At 60.0% G+C, this 20,981-nt stretch overlaps 1 protein-coding gene across 1 annotated transcript in view; it reads left to right on the forward strand.

Annotated features, from left to right (window-relative positions):
• The window catches only part of UBR4 (ubiquitin protein ligase E3 component n-recognin 4), a gene marked incomplete at its 5' end in the record, with an annotated part of 148,943 nt that overhangs the window by 43,938 nt on the left and 84,024 nt on the right, over nt 1-20,981 (forward strand). Inside the window, 20 exon segments of the mRNA XM_029064851.2 lie at nt 643-740; nt 1,249-1,406; nt 4,750-4,959; nt 6,109-6,210; nt 6,488-6,588; nt 6,820-7,018; nt 7,801-7,989; nt 8,685-8,748; nt 11,160-11,351; nt 11,646-11,716; nt 11,808-11,955; nt 13,209-13,436; nt 14,866-15,036; nt 15,613-15,795; nt 16,013-16,171; nt 16,897-17,049; nt 17,685-17,912; nt 18,851-19,008; nt 19,657-19,828; nt 20,385-20,586. Of these exon segments, the coding sequence (XP_028920684.2) occupies nt 643-740; nt 1,249-1,406; nt 4,750-4,959; nt 6,109-6,210; nt 6,488-6,588; nt 6,820-7,018; nt 7,801-7,989; nt 8,685-8,748; nt 11,160-11,351; nt 11,646-11,716; nt 11,808-11,955; nt 13,209-13,436; nt 14,866-15,036; nt 15,613-15,795; nt 16,013-16,171; nt 16,897-17,049; nt 17,685-17,912; nt 18,851-19,008; nt 19,657-19,828; nt 20,385-20,586 (3,186 nt within the window).

Raw genomic sequence — 20,981 nt, forward strand, 5'->3', positions numbered from 1 at the left:
TGGGTTCTAATCCCGGTGCTGCCACTTGTCTGCCGGGGGAGCGTGGGCAAGTCATTTCACTTCTGTGCCCCAGTTACCTCGGCTGGAAAACGGGGATCAAGACGGCGAGCCCCGTGTGGGACGGGGACCGGGTCCGACCCGAGCCGGCGCTCAGAATAGTCCTCGACCCAAAGGAAGCACTTGACAAATACGAGTGATCCCGACGGGAATCCTCTCTGTTATTTAAGCGCTTAACAAGTTGTCGAAAGTCTTCTCTTGGACTCGCGTAGCGACGTATCGCCGAGTGTTAGAGCTCAGATTCGGTAGTGAACCACGGGGGCCTGTCTCTCCTTCCCCTTCTCGATAATAACGTCGGTATCTGTTAAGCGCTTACTACGCGCAGAGCACTGTTCTAAGCGCCGGGGGAGATGCCGGGGGTCATCGGGTTGTCCCATGTGAGGCTCACGGTCTTCATCCCCGTTTTACGGACGAGGTGACTGAGGCACAGAGAAGGTAAGTGACTTGCCCACAGTCCCACAGCTGACGGGTGGCAGAGCCGGGATTCGAACCCATGACCCCCGACCCCCAAGGCCAGGCCCTTTCCACCGAGCCGCGCCGCTTGCCTTCTCGTGGTAAGCGTCTCGCCCCGTCTCTCGGCCTCAGGTCCCAGCCTCGTCCAGAACTTACCGTCGGCAGTGCAGACCCTGTGCGAGTCGTGGAACAACATTCACACCAACGAGTTCCCCAACATCGGGTCTTGGGTGAGTCCGGAGCCGCCGTCAGAGCGGTAACAGAAGTCGAGCCTACGTCCCGGGTCTTTGCCCGGAGCTCTGACTTCAAGGACTCGTCGACGGTATTTACGAAGCCGGGTGACAGACCCGGCCGGGCCGCCCGGACGGGGGCACGGTCGGTCGGGCGCTAAGAGAGGCGGCCGGCCGGAAGGCCGGGGGGGTTGATGGACCCGTCCCCGCCCCCACCTCACGGAGGCCTCTTGGCGTTGGCCTCGGGGGCTCGGGTCCCCCAGGCCGATCCTAAGGTCGGACGTCACGGCCTCTCGGCGCCCCGTGCCGTCGATCCGTTCAGGGCGAGGGCCTCCGGGGGCCGTGCGGAGCCGTCGCTGGCCGGTGGCGATTTTTGCAAGTCGGGTTTCCGAGCGGGCGGCGGCGTCCACGTCAAAACAGCCGATCCGCCCGCCCCCGTTGATTTCCGACGCGCGCCCCGCCCCGGGCCATCCGTCCCGTGGACCTGGGCTCCTCTGTCTCCCCTTAGCGCAACGCCTTCGCCAACGACACCATCCCAGCGGAGAGCTACATCAGCGCCGTGCAGGCCGCCCACCTGGGGACCCTCTGCAGCCAGAGCCTGCCCTTGGCGGCGTCCCTGAAGCACACCCTCCTCTCCCTGGTCCGCTTGACCGGGGACCTCGTCGTGTGAGTGCGCGGTCCAACTCCTCCCCCGTCTCTCTCCCTTTCGCGTTTCTTCACCCGGACCGCCGTGTCCCGAAAACCGCGGAGCGGGACGGGACGGTGGCTTGACGCGTGCGCGTCGGAGACGACCGAGGTTTCCGACGCAGGCCGGGAAGCCTGGCCGCCTGGGGCTAAGGTGGTGGGTCGACCCTCAAGTGCGGGAGAGCTTCTACGACGGAGGGACCCGAAGGGGATCCGTTAACGCGGAAATTCTCTCCTCCCTCTCCGACCCGAGAACGCCGAAGAGGGTGGTCTTCAATCCCTCAGTCGGTCGTCTGTGACGAGTGCTCACTGGGTGCGGAGCGCTCTCTGAGCTCTCGAGAGAGCGTACTGTAACTTCGAGAGGCGGCGTGGCTCGGTGGAGAGGGACTCCCGGCCTCGGGAGTCGGAGGTCAGGGGTTCGAATCCCGGCCCTGCCACCCGTCAGCCGGGTGACTGTGGGCAAGTCACTTCGCTTCTCGGTGCCTCGGTTACCTCATCTGTAAAATGGGGATCGACCGGGAGCCTCACGGGGGACGACCCGACGGCCTGTGTCTACCCCGGCGCTCAGAACAGTGCTCCGCACACAGCAGGCGCTTAGCGGTACCGACGTTGTTGTTATTACAACAAGAGTTGGTGGACCCGTCCTCTCCGTACGGTGAGCTCACGGTCCGGAAAGGGGAGGCGGACGTTAATGTAAATGAATTACGGATACGTACCTGAGTACCCGTGGCCTGAGGGAGAGGTGAATAAAGGGAGCAGCTCAGGGCAGCGCGGACGGGAGTGGGAAGAGAGGAGTTGAGGGCTTAGTCAGGGAAGGCTTCTTGGAGGAGTTGTGCCTTCGGTAAGGCTTTGCGGGTGGAGGGAGTCACTGTTGGATATGAAGCGGGGGAGAGTGGCCTAGGCCAGAGACGGGACGGGGGTGAAAGAGCAGCAGCGAGATAGATGAGGTGGGGGTACTGGGAGTAGGTTGAGGTTAGAGCAGCGTGGCTTAGGGGGAAGGGCCCGAAGTCGTGGGTTCTAATCCCGGCTCCGCCACGTGTCAGCTGTGTGACCTCGGGCCAGTCGCTTCACTTCTCTGCGCCTCAGTGACCTCATCTGGAAAATGGGGATGAAGACTGGGAGCCCCAGGTGGGACAACCCGATGACCTCGTCTCTCCCCCGGCGCCTAGAAGGGCGCTCGGCACAGAGCGGGCGCTTAACAGATACCGACGTCGTCGTCGTCGTTATTACTACAGGATGGGGGTGAAAGATCAGCAGCAGAGATAGGCGAGACGCAGGTACTGCGAGTAGGTTGGCATTAGAGCAGCGTGGCTTAGCGGAAAGAGCCCGGGCCTGGGAGCCCGAAGTCGTGGTGGGTTCTAATCCCGGCTCCGCCGCGTGTCAGCTGTGGGACCTCGGGCAAGTGGCTTCACTTCTCTGCGCCTCAGTGACCTCATCTGGAAAATGGGGATGAAGACTGGGAGCCCCAGGTGGGACGGCCCGATCGATGACCTCGTATCTCCCCCCGGGGTTTAGAACGGTGCCCGGCACAGAGTAAGCGGCCTGGAAATCTTATGTCATTGGGCCGAACACCGTACCGAGCCCTGGAGTAGATACAAGGTAGTCAGGACACAGTCCCTGTCCCACGTGGGGCTCCCGGTCTAAGTGAGCACTACTTTTCCATATTGCACTTGAATGATGGTGTTTCTTAAGCACTTGCTTTGTGCCAGGCGCTGTGGAGGAGTGAAGCGTGCGGGCAGGGCCGTAGGAGGAGAGCAGCGAGGTTAGGTCAGAGCGGGCGAGGGGGACGCTTAGGCGTTTGGTTTTGAGTTTGTAGAAGCTGGCGAATCAAGGCATACGGTCGGATAATCTCAGCCAGGCGTTTATATCAGACAGATAGTCGCTCTCCCCCACTTCGGAGCCTCATCGAAGGCCCATCTCCTCCGAGAAGCCCTCCCTGACTAAGCCCTCCTCTTCTCCCGCTCCCTTCTGCGCACCCTGACGTGCTCCCTTCGTTCTTCCCCCCTCCCATCCCCACAGCACATAGGTACGTCGTATCTGAGAATACCTGAAATTGATTGATTTATTTATGTACGTTAATGCCCGTCTCCCCGTCTAGTCTGTGAGCTCGCTGTGGGAAGGGAATACGTCAGTTGTTATATTGTACTCTCCCAAGCGCTGGGGACAGTGCTTTGTACACGGTAAGTGCTCAGCAAATAAATAATAAATAAACGAGGGAACTCAGTTGTGCCCGAATGCGTGCTCTCCTTTCCACAAATAAAAATACGACGGCGAAAAATTAGGGAACCGTCTCTTGTGAATCTCATAAATTCCGTACAATGTAAACCTGTCGTGAGCACGGAACGTGACTGCCGACTCTGTTTCATCGTACTCTCCCAGACACTGAGTCCAGTGCCCTGCACACGGTAAGTGTCCAGTAGATACTCTCGATTGATCGGTTGACTGATTTGCCCGTGTGGATGCAGCACGGTGCGGCGTCGGGAGAAACCGTTGGGCTCCCGTGCACAGAGTCAGCCAATCGCGTGGGGAGCTCAGCGTGCGTAGAGCACCGTACTAAATGCCGGGGAGAGTACGATACGACGACACGTTCCCTGCCCACAGTGAGCTTACGGTCTAGAGGGGATGTGGTATTTGAACGCTACGGCGTGAGTTTGCCTTAGCTGCAAGAACGCGACCGTCGTGCTGGAAAACGGTTGGCGTTCGAAGGAAGTGTTCGGAGTGAGAGTCTGTCAGGGTGGTGACTGAGGAGGTTCCCCGCGGACAGCTCACGTTACAGCCCCGAACAGTAGAACCCAGCTTGTCGGGAGAGGGAAGGGTAGATTGGTTCTTGTTCCGTCAAACCATCCGTCAGTCGGTGGTGTTTATTGAGTGCTTACTGTGTGCTGAGCACCGTACTAAGTGTTTGGGAGAGTACAGTGGAGCGGTTTCGGTGGACTCGCTCCCCGTCCACGGGGAGCTTAGTTTCTAGAGGACCGTTCTCTCGGAAAAGCGGTCCGGACCCCCGGAGGTGACCGTGAGCCCCGTCGTGGCCGGGGATTGTCTCTCTCCGTTGCCGAATTGTACTTTCCAAGCGCCTGGTACGGCGTTCCGCACACCGTAAGGGCTCAGTAAATACGACTGAATGAGTCGGGCACTTCTTTGCGGCTGGGGTTTTTTCCTTTGTGTTCCCGTAGAATATCTCATAGGGCGTGAGGAGAATGAAGGTCCGTGGGAGTTCCCGTCAAATCAAGGAGGAGCCCTTTCGGGAAGAACCCCGATGATTCCCTTCCGTCGGCTTCTCCGAGGCCAGCGGTCAACCCCGTTCCCTTTCTCTCCCCCCTTCCAGTTGGTCCGATGAGATGAACCCACCCCAGGTGATTCGGACGCTGCTGCCTCTTCTCTTGGAGACGAGCACAGAGAGCGTTGCCGAGATCAGCAGCAACTCCCTGGAAAGGATCCTGGGCCCCGCGGAGTCCGACGAGTTCTTGGCTCGTGTTTATGAGAAGCTGATCACCGGGTGTTACAACATTCTGGCCAATCACCCCGACCCCAACAGGTGAGCCCTGCGGGGTCCCCACGTTCTCCCGGTCGAACCGTCCCACCACGGCACCATTAGGGAGGTCAGACTCGCGGCCGCCTGCTGCCGCGGTGGGTCAGACCTTTTATCCGAACCGAGTAGAAGAGCCGGGGGGGGGGGGGGGGGGGGGGGATATCTTCCCGGACGGGGGCCGGGCTCTTGGGTGGCCTCGGCATCCCGCGGAGAGATGTCCGAGCCCCCCCGACTTGAAGCCGGGGGAGGAGTCGGGACTGCGCGGGCATGCCGGCGTCGTACGCCTCTGAAATGTGGAGTCGAAACGTGGCTCGGGACCGTCCGTCCGGACGGGTCGTGTGGTCTGTTATTGGAGGGCGCGCCTCCTGCGGATCATGGGGGGCGGCGGGGGTTAACGAGAGCCGATGTTCGCATTTTCGTGAAGACGCTAGCCATCTCTGACCGTGAAGGATCCCCTGTTAGCTTAAAGCCGATCTGGTATCGCGGAACAGGAGCCGAAGTCCATTGGCTCGGATAGCGGCAGCGGGGCCACGTCGGTGGGGTTTTTGCATCAGAAGCGCAGGTTGTTCATTCCCGGGTTCTCCCTTTTGACTGACTGGTCCCCGACGCATCAACCGTAGTGCTCTTCCGCCCAAAGCGGTGACTGCACGTGCCTCGGGGGCACGGGTCAGGTTTGCTCTTTCCCGGCTCCCAAATGCTTGGTTGGGTTATATGAGCATCTCTCACCCTCCCCCCCCTCAGTAGCTGAACGCCAAGATTGCTCGCCACACTAGTAGCCCAAGTGGCTGCAGGCAGTCATCTGGATAGGTTCCCGTCTGAGAGATTGGAAACGTTTCTGCGAGATTCTCTGTTCGTACGTCACCTCCGAGCTCTTGGCTTTGACTGGATTCATTCAGTCGAATTGGTGAGCGCTCGCTGTGTGCAGAGCACCGTACTAAGCGCCTGGGAAAGTACAACACAGTAATAGAGAGAGACGATCCCTGCCCACAACGAGCTTACAGGTCCGGAGGGGCCTGTCGGGGTTAATTCAAACTTGGGGAAACCGGCACTTACAAAGGCTCTTTCTCTCTCTGTTCTCCCCTGGGCTGACGGAATGATTGATTTCTCGGTGACCTGTCTCGACGGTTTCCACCGGCTGTCCGCTTGGGTCCTCAGCGGGCTGGATGAATCCATCCTGGAGGAGTGTCTGCAGCACCTGGAGAAGCAGCTGGAAAGCAGCCAGGCCCGCAAAGCCATGGAGGAATTTTTCTCTGAGAGGTGAACTTGGATTTCCCCCTTCCAGGAAGTCTGGATCTGGGAAGTCTTGAGGAGGTGGATGCACCTGGAGAAGGAGTCAGCTTGAATCTGCTGCTCTCCGAGGTCACCTGCCGGGGATTTATTTCCTCTGCTCACGGCAGCCCCCAAACCCCTAAATAGCCTGGGTCCCGTAAGGGAGTAGTTCCACCGGGGGAAAAGCGATCGTGCGCAAATGGAAACGGACGCCTTCTGTGTGAGGCTTAACGCGCTTCTTTTCTCCTTTCTCTCCTACCGCCAGTGGCGAACTGGTCCAAATCATGATGGCGACAGCCAATGAGAACCTCTCTGCTAAATTCTGTAACCGCGTTCTGAAATTCTTCACCAAACTCTTCCAGCTGAGTGAGTGACAGCTCTTGATAACCTCCTTACGGGAACTTCGATGTCCGGCTAATACCGTGCTCCCTCCCGCCCGAGTCGAACAGCAGCGTGCGAAGGCTCGCAAGTGGAGAGAATCCCGGAAAGTCCGGGAGGGAGCCTGAAAACCGAACTGCGGTTTCTCCCCGTTGCCGATTTCCCCTTCCCTCCCCTCGCTCCCCCAGTACACTGATGGACTCTTTGGTCTGCCCTCAGCCGAGAAGAGCCCTAACCCGAGCCTGTTGCATCTCTGTGGTTCCCTGGCCCAGCTGGCTTGTGTGGAACCCGTGCGTCTCCAGGCCTGGCTGACCCGCATGACCACCTCGCCCCCTAAGGATTCCGATCAGCTGGACGTGATTCAGGAGAACCGACAGCTGCTTCAGCTGCTGACGACGTACATTGTCCGAGAAAACAGGTGAGGCCTAGCCCCTGACCCCTGCGGCCTCCTCTACCCGCTCCTTCTCTTGGTTTTCCCGTCTCTCAGAAGCCCCCACTCTCCCCGCTGTCTCCGTTCAGTCGATCGGTGGTGTTTATTAAGCGCTTACCGTGGGTAGGGCTCCCTGCTGAGCGCTCGGCTGAGTCCGGTTCAGCGGAGTTGATGAACGAGTTCCCTGCGCAAAGGAGCTTGCGGTCTGGAGTGCTCTTTGGGTGCCCGAGGTCACACAACAGACAAGTGGTTGAGCTGGGATTAGAACCCAGATCCTGGTGACTGCCGGAGCCGGGCTTTTTCTGCACCGTCACTCTGTTTTCTATCTAGCAGTCAGTCATCGGTATGAACTGGATGCTTACTGTGTGCAGAGCGCTGTGGTGAGTGGCTGGAAGAGTACGACAGAGTGCTCCCTCCCCGGATTCACCAGAGCAGCAATTCTCCCCGTATTTAAAGCCCTCCTAAAATCCCGGCTCCTCCGATGAGCCTTCCCCGATCAGGCCCCGACGCCCTGAGTCACAGAAACCCGTCGGCCATTCCCGGCACTTAGGTATACACGTTCGTTCCGCGGCACGTTCGGTTACGTGGCGTAAATTACTGCGTTTCCCGCCTGATAGCGTGCATCTGACGTGTCTCTTTTAAGGGGTTCTCGGAGTCGAGAAGCGTCTCACTCTGTCCTCCGTCTTGTCCCCCGGTGCCTCCCCCGGGCCAGCAGCTAGAATCCGAGTCCAGCTCCTGACTCACCCCCTTTGGTCTTCTTTTTCCGCCAGCCAAGTTGGAGAAGGCGTGTGCACTGTGCTGCTGAGCACGCTGATCCCCATGGCGACGGAGATGCTGGCCAACGGCGACGGGTCGGGCTTCCCCGAGCTCATGGTGGTGATGGCAACATTGGCCGGCGCCGGGCAAGGAGCCGGGCACCTTCAGCTGCACGGTGCTGCCGTGGATTGGCTGAGCAGATGGTGAGGAGTGGGTCAGGAAGGGGGGATGTAGGGGGTGATGAGTGGGTTGGCCCCGTTGCCGGGTTGGTAAGTCGGCATTCAGCTCTCTGTCCGCTTAGGGGGTCCAGAGGTAGTCCAGGTCAAAGAGCGAAGGAATGCTTCGAAATCAGTAATTCTTCTATACTTGAAGTGTTTACCCTAAAGATCTTCCAGTCCATTCATGTATGTCCGCTCTGAGACACTCCTCGGAGTTAGGGAGGGAATAAGTATTATGACCCCCTTTTTATTAAAGGGTAAACTGACCCCCCCGCGCAGCCGGAAAACTTGCTCAAGATCCCACTGTGATAGATTTGAGACCGGAACCCCTATCTCCCGGCCTCCAGCTCAGAATCTCCCACACTGTGGGCCGAAGTTCTTTCGATCCTCACAACCTCCCGGGGAGTAGCCGGAATAAACTACTTTCTGAAGGGGAGAGGCCAAGGGGAGAAAATGATTTGTTAAGAAGATCGTCCAAAGGATCAGTGGGGGATCCTGAGCCTCTCCCTCTCAGCCTGCCACTAGAACGTGCCTTTCGGTGCCCTGGAATATGCACTTCTGTTACATTGCCCTGTTCCCAGAAGAGGGGTTTGGAAAGAAAGACTTCCTAAAGCAGTGCAGGCGGGGGAATTGGTCTTCCCCAGCACCAGACTCCTCAGCAGTTTTTGTTTTTTCCACAGCAAGAAATATTTGTCTCAGAAGAATGTGGTGGAGAAAATGAATGCCAATGTCATGCACGGGAAGGTAAGCGAAACCTGAGGTGTGACCCGGGCTCGGGGAGGATGGCGGTTCTCTTCTCCGACTCGGAAGCGCCCGGTGAGAACTGCCGCTTCCGAATGTTGGTTGCTTCCCGTCTGCCTTGTAGCAGCCGTGGGTTTTGCTCAAAAGCACGGGAGCTTGTAACTGTGAATTGCAAGTCTCTTCCGGGTGGCATGGAGGAGATAGATTTTAGGTAACTGGCTCAAGATGTAGTTGCTCATCCCTTCCCCTTCTCCCCCGTTTCCTCCCTCCCTCCTTCCGTCTCATCTCCCGGTTTTTCAGTCTTCCCGTGGTTTGGAAAGGCGCTTCCCACAATGTACACTGCAGTGGGATCCCGGGCCGGGTTGTAGGGCTCTCCTTGGACCGAAGTGACTCTCCCGAGGTCACCCAGCGGACACGTGTCGGTTCTGGGATTAGAACCCGGCTTCTTCCCGCTCCCATTCGTTCATTCAGTGTTTATTGAGCGCTTGCTATGTGCAGAGCACTGTACTGAGCACTTGGAACGTTCAAGTCGGCAGCGGACAGAGACGGTCCCCGCCCAGTGACGGGCTCACAGTCGAATCGGGGGTGACGGATGGCAGAGCGGAACAGAACGAAACAGAAACGAGACGACGTTATCACCGGCAGTAGAATCAAGGGAACGTACACCTCATTCACAAAATAAATACGGTGATAAATAATATATACAAATGAGCACAGTGCTGAAGGGGAGGGAGAGCAGAGGGAAAGGGGGCTCCGCTGAGGGAAGGAGGAGGAGCAGAGGGTAGAGGGGGAGCAGAGGGAGAAGGGGGTAGCCCAGTCTCTATCCACTAGGCCATACCTCTTCGCTTGCTTTTGACTTAGCTCCGCCTGCCACTCGGGAGCTTCCGGATGCTTTATTTGTATCTACGCTGTAAGTCAACCGGTGTGTGGACTCCAGTTTCCAGATTATGGGGCATCAGTGATTTTGCGCACAGACCAGCTATCCACAGTTCCCTTGGCGAGGGGAGGGAGGCTCGGGGGGAGGGGGGGGGGGGGGGGTCCGGCACACTGGGAGTGTAGACTTTCCTGCTTGGGCCCGCAAAACCAATCAGCCATCAGAAGCGTTTATTGAGTGCCTGTTGGTGCAGAGCACTCTACTAAGTGATTGGGAAGAGAAGAGGAAAATTAGTCAGCCTGGTCCCCGCTCCTGAAGGAATCTCCAGTCTAGCAGAGGAGGCAGATCCTCAAATAAATGACGGGTGGGAAGTAACGGACTAGAAAGATGTGTACGGTGCGAGTGTCCAGGAGCTTAAGGTGCCTGGAAGTGATGGAGAGGTGCAGAGAAGCAGCGTGGCTCAGTGGAAAGAGCCCGGGCTTGCGAGTCAGAGGTCATGGGTTCTAATCCCCGTTCCGCCGCTCGCCAGCTGTGTGATTTGGGGCAAGTCACTTCACTTCTTTGGGCCTCAGTTCCCTCATCTGGAAAATTGGGATTTAAGGCCGTGAGCCCCACGTGGGACAACCTGATCACCTTGTATCCCCCCCCCCCCCAGCGCTTAGAACAGTGCTTTGCACGTAGTAAGTGCTTAACGAATGCCGTCATTATTATTCTTTCATTATCATCCTGAAGTGGTAGCTGGGAGATAGAAAGTGGGGAGATGAAAAGACGAAAGGTCGAATCGGCGAATTTTCCTGGACTGGTCATCCTCCGCAAGGTGCCTCTTGGCTGTACTGAGATTGCCGGTCTGAAACGTAGAAGAACCTTTCCATCCCTGCCAAATTGCGGAGCCTGGCGTGGGAGAGAGAGCCGATGACGTCGCCCTGCTGGGAGCCTTCGAATCCCAGCGGGGCTGCCATCTTGCCTTCCCTACTCCAGTGTCTCGGTTAACAAGATCCGTGGAGTAGAACTCTCCGTGGGTTCTAGGCTTCCTTCCGGTGCGTAGTTGAGAAGGAAAAGCCAACGGGAAGGTTCGAAGGACGTTTCCCTTCGGATCCTGAATGCCCTACAGCCGCTGACCGCGGTCCGAATCGAGCCTCCCGGCCTGTCGCCCGCAGGCAGAGGAGTGCCCACCAACTAAAGTAAATCGCCCTCCCCGTGGGGAGTAAAATGGAGCTCAAGAACACCGACTACCAAGGGGGAAATAGGGGGCATGGGCTTGGGAGGCTGGGCAGAAGTAGAGGTAAAATGATGAGAGAAGGACAACTTTAAAGATGAGACACGTTGGGGCTAATTCGTGCTTGAGAGAGAATTATGAAAATGTCGTGAAAAGGCCCCGAGCGTGTGTGGGTGTGTCTGTGTGTGTGTGTTGGGGAGGGAGAGTGAGAGACTCGGAAGCGATCGTACCTGCAAGCTCGCGTACTGCGCGTCACTGGAAGAAAGTGGAAATTCTCGGGCCTCTAGAGTCCCCAGATGCTCAGCGCTAGATTCTGTCTCGCAGCATGTGACCATTCTGGAGTGTACCTGCCACATCGTGTCTTACCTGGCGGACGTCACCAACGCCCTGAGCCAGAGCAGCGGGCAGGGCCCCAGTCACGTCTCGGTGGACGGAGAGGAGCGGGCCATCGAGGTGGACTCGGACTGGGTGGAGGAGCTGGCGGTGGAAGAGGAGGACTCTCAGGCCGAGGATTCGGTTAGTTTCGTCTCTGGTCTTCCCCGCTTACCTTCAGGCTGCTGTCCTCTCCGGTCTCCTCTCCCCGCCTCCCCCCCCCGCCGCCCGCTTGCCGGGGCCCGAGCCTGAACGGACCCGACGTTCGCTTTCCCCGACTCGAGCGGCCGGCGTCACGGGCACATTTTCAAACCCGCGAACTGTGGCGCCGTGGCCCGGCCGGCGGTGATCGGCGGTGACCTGGAGAATCCTTCAGGAGGGCGAGGGAGGTTTTGGGTGAGCGCGGGCTCCTGCTTCACGGCTCTGGGTGTGTTTCAGGATGAAGACTCCCTCTGCAACAAACTCTGCACCTTCACCATCACTCAGAAAGAATTCATGAACCAGCACTGGTAAGAACAGCCCTCCCTTCGTAGAGTCTGGCTGTCGCTGGGCCTCGGGAGCCGGGACGCTCCATCTGGCCGCGGCCCTTCTCCCCCACAGGTACCACTGTCACACCTGCAAGATGGTCGACGGGGTTGGGGTGTGCACGGTGTGTGCCAAGGTGTGTCACAAGGACCACGAGATCTCCTACGCCAAGTATGGATCGTTTTTCTGCGACTGCGGAGCCAAAGAGGACGGCAGCTGCCTGGTGAGGGATTCTGAGAGCAGATCGGGTTGGCGGCGGCTGGCTAGGGAAAGCCCGGGCTAGACTAAAGGCGGGGAAGCCCGACGTAGGGGATGTTTCGGTACGTGGTCCCTCCACGCTCCCTCAGAGCCAGCTCCTAATGGCCAGGTTGAGTTTTGCGGGGGGCGTACTGACGCGACGGGACCACCTGGTGACCCTGTATCTCCCCCAGCGCTTAGAACAGTGCTCTGCGCGTAGTAGGCGCTTAACGGATACCGGCGTTATTATTGTTCCCTTCTTACCCTGTCTCCCGAAGCCACACGAATCCATCCAGTCAGTGGTATTTATTATCAGTCGGTTGTCTCTATTGAGCGCTCAGCGTGCGCGCAGCATTGAATCGGGGGAGGAGTAGATAATAACTGTGACATCTGTGCATCGCTTACCTCGTGCCGGGCACCGTTCTAAGCGCCGAGGTAGATAGGGGAAGATAATCAGGTTGGACACAGTCCCCGTCCCACGTAGGGCTCACGGTCTTCACCCCCATTTTGCACATGAGGGAACCGAGGCCCGGAGAAGCGACTTGCCCAAGGTCCCTCAGCCGAGCCAGGATCAGAACCCGGGGCCTCAGAGAAGCAGCGTGGCTCGGTGGGAAGAGCCCGGGCTTGGGAGTCAGAGGTCATAGGTTCGAATCGCGACTCTGCCCCTCGTCAGCTGTGTGACCGTGGGCAAGTCACTTCACTTCTCCGGGCCTCAGTTCCCTCATCTGCAAGATGGGGACGAAGACCGTGAGCCTCACGTGGGACAGCCTCATTCCCCCGTACCGCCCCCGGCGCTTAGAACAGTGCTCCGCACGTAGTGAGCGCTTAACAGATAGCAACATTATTATTCTGACTCCCGGGCCTATGCTCTATCCACCAGGCCGCGCTGCTTCCCGTAGTAGAAACGGAGAGTACGACGCAAGAGCGTTGGACCTGATCCCTGCCCGCGTAGTAATAGTATCGAGGGCTTACGGTGTGCGGGCCACCGCCGGGTGCTGGGAGAGAATGCCCAAATGGCAACTAGATGCGGTCCCTGCCCCTCAGGGGCGCTCACAATCTAAACGGGACCTTAAAAGTTGTCCCGATCCAAGTTCCGAAGTGCCGGAAGGCACGGGGTGGGCAGGTAGTACGCGTCGGGGCCCCGGATCCGTATATCGGTCGTCGTGTGTTCGGTCTGGATCCCTTCCCCGGACTCGGCCTTTCTGACTTTCCCGCTCCTTTCGTCGGGCGGGTTCCCAGGCTTTGGTGAAGAGGACGCCCAGCAGTGGCATGAGCTCCACCCTGAAGGAGTCGGCGTTCCAGAGCGAGCCCCGGGTAGCCGAGAGCGTGGTCCGACCTGCCGGCGCCTCTCCCGCCGACAAGGCCAAAGTGACCATCAACGACGGAAAGGCTGCCGACGAGGAGAAGCCGAAGAAGAGCAGCCTGTGCCGCAACGTGGAGGGCTGCCGGGAAGAACTCCGCTCCCAGGTAGGGCCCGGGGGCGAAGGAGATGATCCGTCTCGAGGCTCGGATCGCCCGTTGCCCCGGCGCTTCGGTGCTGCACGGAGAAAAAGTTTAAGGCGGGAGGAGGGCTTTGGGTGGGTGGGGGTTCTTTCTCCTTCGTCTTAGAAGAACTGCACTAATACGCTGGAAACCGAACTTAGCGCCTCTGGTAATTGCAAAGCATCATCAGCAGAGAGAAGCAGCGGGGCTCAGTGGAGAGAACCGGGGCCTGGGAGTCGGAGGCCATGGGTTCAGATCCCGGCTCCGCCCCTCGTCAGCTGTGTGACTCTGGGCGAGGCACTTAACTTCTCTGGGCTTCAGTTACCCCGTCTATAAGATGGGGATTAAGACCGTGAGCCCCACGCGGGACAACCTAACAATAATGATGTTGGCATTTGTTGAGCGCTTACTGTGTGCGGAGCACTGTTCTGAGCACTGGGGTAAATACAGGGTAGTCGGGTTGTCCCACGTGGGGCTCCCAGTCTTCGTCCCCATTTTACAGATGAGGGAACTGAGGCGCAGAGAAGTGAAGTGACTTGCCCACGGTCACACAGCTGACAAGTGGCAGAGCGGGGATTCGAACCCGTGACCTCCCACTCCCAAGCCCGGGCTCTTTCCCCTGAGCCACGCTGCTTCTCCAGCGTGGCTCAGTGGAACCTGATGACCGGGTATCCTCCCCGGTGCTTAGAACAGTGCTATGCACCTAGTCGGCGCTTCACAAATGCCATCGTTATCATTATCCGAAGGAAGCAGGCTTTAACCCAACCCCAAGCTCCCGGGGTGGCACACGAGACGGTAACGTTTTCTGAGCGCTTACTCTGTGCCGAGCATCGTACTCGGCGCCTGGGAGAGGGCGGTGGCGTTGGCAGATGGGATCCCTGCCCCGAAAGAGCTGCCGATGTAGCCGGGGAGGCAGACGCCGCAATAAATCACGGGTAGCAGGAAGTACCGGGGCTGTGTTCAGAAGCCCTAGAGAGATCCTCGGATGATGTGGGAGTGTTGAAGTGACAGCTGGGGGCCCGGGTGAGTGGGTGGGAGGGCGGGGAAGGTGAGAGGTGAAGCAGGGGAGACCACCCGGAGGAGATGGGATTTCAGAAGGGGACCTCGTCTCAGGAGTGATGGCGGGGGCCAGGCTCATTTCGGAATCGTCGTACCGGGCCTGGCGTATAGTAAGCGCGTGACAGATGTCGTCATTATTAAGAATGGCAGTGTTGGTGTGTGACGCCCGCTGTGGCGAAGCCCGCAGGCCACCCTTCAGTCGGAGGAGGGTATGGTAAGGTGCGATTCCTCTCCAGCCCTGGTCGAATGACGTAGACCCGACGGGTCAAGAGTTGAGGGGATTGGATTGGGCTCCTGGGCCGAGCCTCCTCCGCTGACTCTCTCTCCTCTCCCTGTGACTTCGGGTTTCTTCCAGGCTAACTTTTCCTTTGCCCCCCTGGTGCTGGACATGCTGAGTTTCCTCACGGATTCCATCCAGATCAACTTCCAGCAGGCTTCCGCCATGGGCAGCAGCAGCCGGGCCCAGCAGGCTCTCGATGAGCTGCACACCTTGGACAAGACGGTGGAAATGACGGACCAGCTGATGGTGAGTCCCGGCCGGCGACGGACGACGGGCCTCTGGGACGCCACGGAATTTCAGAGGGGCGGTGCCCGCTATCTGGGAGTTTCCTTTCCGAGGGAGCACGGCGGGCCCAGCCCAAACCCGGGGTAGAACACCGACTGTGAAATCCATCGGTGGTATCGACTGAGCGCCTGCCGTACGCCGAGCTCCGGGCGGAGAGCTTGGGAGAGCGCAGGGCGGCAGAGTCGGTAGACGCGTTCCCTGCCCGGGCGGAGCTTACGGTCTAGAGGGGGAGGCAGACATGGCTATAAACGGATTACGGATATGGACCCGAGGGCAGTGGAGCCGAGGGTGGGGTGAACCCCAAGTCCCCCGAGGATACAGATGCAAATTTGTAGACGACGCAGAAGGGGGAGAGAGTCGAGGAAGAGAAGACTTAATCGGGGAGAGCCTCTTGGAGGAGATGCGGCCGTAAATCCCAGCCCGACACGTCAAGTGTACGTCTCTTCCCCGCCGCCCCGCGGGGCAGGAGGTGGCCCGGGGTTCCGTTTTTAAGTTGTCGTCATTAGGCGGACCGCCTTCCCGTCCCACCGCTTCCAGGTCCCCACGCTCGGTTCCCAGGAAGGAGCCTTCGAGAACGTGCGGATGAACTACAGCGGAGACCAGGGCCAGACCATCCGGCAGCTGATCAGCGCCCACGTGCTGAGGCGCGTGGCCATGTGTGTGCTGTCTTCCCCTCACGGGCGCCGCCAGCACCTGGCCGTTAGCCACGAGAAAGGCAAGGTGAGCGTCTTCCGGCCGCCGGTCTCTCTCTCTCTCTCTCTCTCGCCCTTCCTCCCCGTCCTCCCCAGGGCCCCGACTCCAGACGGGGCCCCGGCCTCGTCGTCCCGCGTGACCCGTGGCGAGCCGGATGTGGATCATCGAGTGTCCTCTCTGCGACTCAAGCCCTCGCGCTCCCCCCGGAGCACCGAATCAGGGAGGCCGTCTCGTTGCCTTGCAGATCACGGTCCTGCAGCTCTCTGCCCTGCTCAAGCAGGCGGATTCCAGCAAGAGGAAGCTAACTCTGACCCGGCTGGCGTCTGCCCCGGTCCCCTTCACGGTGCTGAGCCTCACCGGAAACCCCTGCAAGGAGGACTACCTCGCCGTCTGCGGCCTGAAGGTGGGCATCCCGGGCCGGGGGGTGCGGGAACCTGGAGCCGGGAACCGCCTTCCGCTGCTCGGCAGACGCTACCGATCGATTGAGTCTCGCTTGCTCCTGACTGATTGATTCTCACTTCTCCGCCCTTGCCTGATGATGAGATGAAAAGTTTGAGCATCTCCTGCCCAAGAGCAGACCGACTCCCTTCTCCTTGGCTTAATTTCCTTTCGTTTTTAATAAAAGAACCCAGGTGGTTCTTGCATTTGAGTTCTCTTCACTCCGATCAGTCGATCGGTCCTATTTACTGAGGGCTTACTGTGCGCGGCACAGCGTACCGAGCGCTTCGGTGAGTACGGGATGATCACGGAGCAGAATTGGTGGACACGTTCCCTGCCCGTTTAATTCTTCTCCGATGGCCCCCTGAAACGTGAATGCCCCTTCGAAGTGAGGCCAAAAGCAGCTTAAGTGGATTTTATCGTTTGGGTCACAGTTTCTTATGCCAAAGGACCCCCCCCCCACCCACCCACCCACCCACACACACAAAAAAAAAAAAACACCTGTAAAAAAAACTCTGCATCCCCAAACCCGCCCTTCTGTTTCTGACTTGTGAAATCCTTTGGGAGGAGAAGGGGAGGGAAGAGGAGCGGTACAGTTTTAAATCCATCGGCCCGGTCCTCCTGAAGGACTGGTCCAGGCTGAAACGTAAACGTCTGCGTGCGCTTGTTATCCTTTCTTCTGGACCCCAGGACTGTCACGTGCTGACCTTCGGCAGCTCCGGCTCCGTGTCCGATCACCTGGTGCTACACCCCCAGCTGGCCACGGGCAATTTCATCATCAAAGCCGTGTGGTTGCCCGGCTCGCAGACGGAACTGGCCGTCGTCACCGCCGACTTTGTCAAGGTAGGGTTCCCTGCCAGGTCTTGGCGAGGCGGACCTCGGCGGCCGACTCGGTCCTTCCCCTTGGCGCTCCGGAGGAGGGGGATGGAGCCCTCGCGAATGCTGTCTTTTGTAGGAGCCTCCCCGGCGACTTATGAATTGTTCCTGCCTCTTTCTGCGTCTGCCAGACGTTTCTGGCCGAGCCGAGCCGGATTCTTCATTTTTTCTCACCTCCCCATCAGCGGGATCGTTTCCTCAGAGAAAGTGTCTCTTTTGATCCTGCGGTGATCATTATTGCCGTTGTCGTTCCCCGCTGTCTTTATTATTAACAGCAACAGTAATGTAAAAAAAAAAAAAAAAAAAAAAATTGGAGCGTTCGGTGTGTGCCAAGGACTGTATTAAGTGCCAGGGGACCTTCAAGACCAATCTCTGTCCCACATGGGGCTCACAGAGGAAGTAGAAAGGAGAACGGGAATCTCATCTCTATTCCCCACGGCGGACGAGGGGAGGAGCCGGGTTTAGAACCCAGATCCTCTGACTCCCAGGCCCGTGTTCTCTCCACGAGGCTCCCCTTGCGGGGCGCCGAGGGGGGGGAGTTTCCAAACGACGCCCCGCGCCCAACCCTCCCTCTCCCTCCTCCCGCCTCTCCTTCCCGGCAGATTTACGACCTGTCCGTCGATGCCCTGAGCCCCACCTTCTACTTCCTCCTGCCGAGCTCCAAGATCCGGGACGTGACTTTCCTCTTCAACGAAGAGGGGAAGAATATCATCGTCATCATGTCCTCGGCGGGGTACATATACACTCAGCTCATGGAGGAGGCCAGTAGCGCCCAGCACGGACCCTTTTATGTCACCAACGTGCTGGAAGTCAACCACGAGGATCTGAAGGTCAGCGGATTTAATCTCCCGGCTCGCTCCGTAGCGATCCTAGCGGGGTCTTCAGGTGGGACCGCGCCGATTTCCGCCATTGCGCTCCAACGGAAGAGCTTCCGGCGCTCAAGGGTGAAGTCAGTTCGGCTTCCGGGTCCCTTCACCTCGCCTTTAAATCACAATTCCCGGGATTGGGTTAGAGGTTCCGCCCACCAGCTGGCAAGGAGCTTACAACCGAGCGGGGGATACGGGCACTAAATTACAGGGAGTAGGGAATATAAAGGAAGGAACACGAGTCCGAAAGTGCTGCGGGGGAAGATCAGTCGGTGGTACTTACTGAGCGCTCAGTGGTGGAGAGCGGTCTCCCGAGTGCTCGGAAGGATACGACGCGACAGGGTTGGCGGCTCCCTGCCCAAGAAGGGGTTTTTAGTCTAGAGAGGCAGGCAGGCAGACAGACGCTGAAATAAATTAAAAACAGGGGAAATGGCCGGGTATGCGGATATGCGTATGAGCGCCGAGGAGCCGGGGGGGGGGGAGGGGGGGGGAGGGGGAATAGCAAGCGCTCAAGAGATGTAGGTGGAATCCGTCTTCCCTCTCGAGTCCCCTCCCCACGAAACTGTCACGTCCCAGTCGACGGCACCGCCTTCCGACGCTTGCGACGGATGAGGTGTTTTCCGTCGAATCGAAGGGCCCTCCGCGGTGGCGCGGAGCTCGCGACGGCAGCGGCAGAGCGCTCGACCCGGTCGGTGGCTTCGACTGAGGGCCCGCCGTGCGCCGAGCACCGTACTGAGCGGGCGCTTGGGACGGTGCGGTGGAATAGGGTCGGTAGACCTGATCCCCGCCTTGGAGAACCTCCCCGGCCTACGGGACGCCCAGCGGGCGGGGAACGCGTCCCACCTCCCCGGAGTTCCACGGACGCGTGACCCAGCTCCCGTGTTTCGCCTCCGCCCCGGCAGGATAGTAACAGTCAGGTGGCCGGCGGTGGCGTGTCGGTGTACTACTCCCACGTGCTGCAGATGCTCTTCTTCAGCTACTGTCAAGGCAGATCCTTCGCGGCCACCATCAGCAGGGCCTCTCTGGAGGTGCAGCGGCTCTTCCCCGTCAACGTCAAGAGGTGGGAGCGGGCTCGGTGGTCCCGGCCCGCGGAGGCCAGTGATCCACGGGAAACCCTGCCGGGGCCTCCCCCTCGGGCACGTTCTCCGTCTCCCGGGCCTCCCCGAGGGCCGACTGTCCCCGGCGGCCGGTGGGGGGGGGGGGAGCCCGTTGGCGTTCTCGGGACCGGGGGCGGTCCGCTCGTATCGCTCCCCCTTTCTCTCCGGAGCTGTCGGAGAGCCGTTGCGCCCCGAGGAACGTGCCCTTGTCCGCCCCTGCCCCTTGTATTTCGTCTTCGCCTCCCCGCCGCGAGGGGCGGCCCGTCGAGACCGGGGTCTCCCCGTGGGCGAAGGGAGGGCCGTCGGGGCGGATGGAGGAATAGAGCCCGCCCCCAGCCGCCTCGCGAGGGCCGGCGCTCCGCCCCAACTCTCGGGCTCCCCCAGGTCGGGATAAAACAGTGGGAATCTCACGGCACCCGGGCGTCGGCCGCGGGGCGTCCCCGCCAGCCGGAGCGCCTGCCGCAGCGGGCGGCTCCCCGCCCCCCGCCCCCGGAGGGCCCGAGATCCCGCCCCCTCCGGACGGGACCGCGCCTGCGGAATCGCCGGTGCCCGCCTCCCGCCCCTCCCGGCGGGTCGTCGCCCTTCTGAGATCTGATCTTTGACCTCGGCAGTTCCAACGGAGGCAGTAAGACCACCCCCGCCCTCTGTCAGTGGTCCGAGGTTATGAATCACCCTGGCTTGGTGTGCTGCGTCCAGCAGACCACCGGCGTGCCGCTGGTGGTCATGGTCAAGCCGGACACCTTCCTCATCCAAGAGATCAAGACCTTGCCCGCCAAAGCGAAGGTGGGTGCTGACCCCGGCGCTCCCCACTCGACCCCCGCCCCCCTCGCCAAGTTCACGTGGGCCGTCCCCGCCCCTGCCGCGGCCCGGAGCCGCGGCCTCGCCGCCCTCCGGCCGAGGCTTCCTCCCTCCCTCCGCCCCCGGGCCTTCCCCGCCTGAGCTACCCCTTCTCCCTCTGCTCCCTCCCCTTTCCCCCTTTCGCCTCCCCTCGACCGAGCGCCCTTTCCCCCTGCTCTTCCCCTTTCCCCTCCCCTCGGCACTGTGCTCGTTTGCACATATTACCCCATTCAGTTTGTCGATGAGATGTCCACCCCCTCGATTCCGTTCGTCGTGATCGCGGCGTCTCGTTTCTGTCCGTCCCTCTCCCCCGATTAGACTGTGAGCCCGTCGCTGGGCAGGGATTGTCTCTGTCTGCGGCCGAATCGCCCATTCCAAGCGCTCAGTACGGCGCTGTGCGCATCGTAAGCGCTCGGTGAATGCCGTCGGGCGAATGAACGGGTCTGAGTGAGGTCGGCCTCGGATGGCTGATGACCTCACCGCCCGGGGCCCCTCGTCTCAGATCCAGGACATGGTGGCGATCCGACACACGGCCTGCAACGAGCAGCAGAGGACCACCATGATCCTGCTGTGCGAAGACGGCAGCCTGCGCATCTACATGGCAAACGTGGAGAACACCTCGTACTGGCTCCAGCCCTCCCTTCAGCCGAGCGGCGTCATCAGCATCATGAAGCCCGTGAGGAAGCGCAAGGCGACGGCCGTCGGTAAGGCCGCCCCCCGCTCGGCGGGCGGGAGAAGGCGGGACGGGGGGGGGAGCTCGCGGTTGCCTCGGCCCGTAGGGGGCGCTTAATAAATAGCCCCCGGCATTTCCGGGGCACCCCTGGCGTCCGGAGGATGGCCCGGGGCCCCCGAGGGGGTCCGTTAGAGTTACGGCCCGCTCTTTGCCCTCGAGGAGGGCTTCCCGTCTAGCCGGGGAGACGGGCGCCAGAGTAGCGTTCGGGCGGGGGGGGGGGGGGGGGGGGGGGGAAGGAAGACGAATCCCCGGTAGGTTTAGCCGACGACCGTGGAAATGGGGACGGTCAGATCGGGCGGGGGGGGGGGGGGCGTCGTCCCTCTGAAGTGACCGGAGGTCCCCGGGAAGGGAGGAGTGAGTTTCGGG

This window comes from Ornithorhynchus anatinus, chromosome 5, assembly GCF_004115215.2.
Source record: "Ornithorhynchus anatinus isolate Pmale09 chromosome 5, mOrnAna1.pri.v4, whole genome shotgun sequence".
In the NCBI taxonomy this organism is placed as follows: Eukaryota; Metazoa; Chordata; class Mammalia; order Monotremata; family Ornithorhynchidae; genus Ornithorhynchus; species Ornithorhynchus anatinus.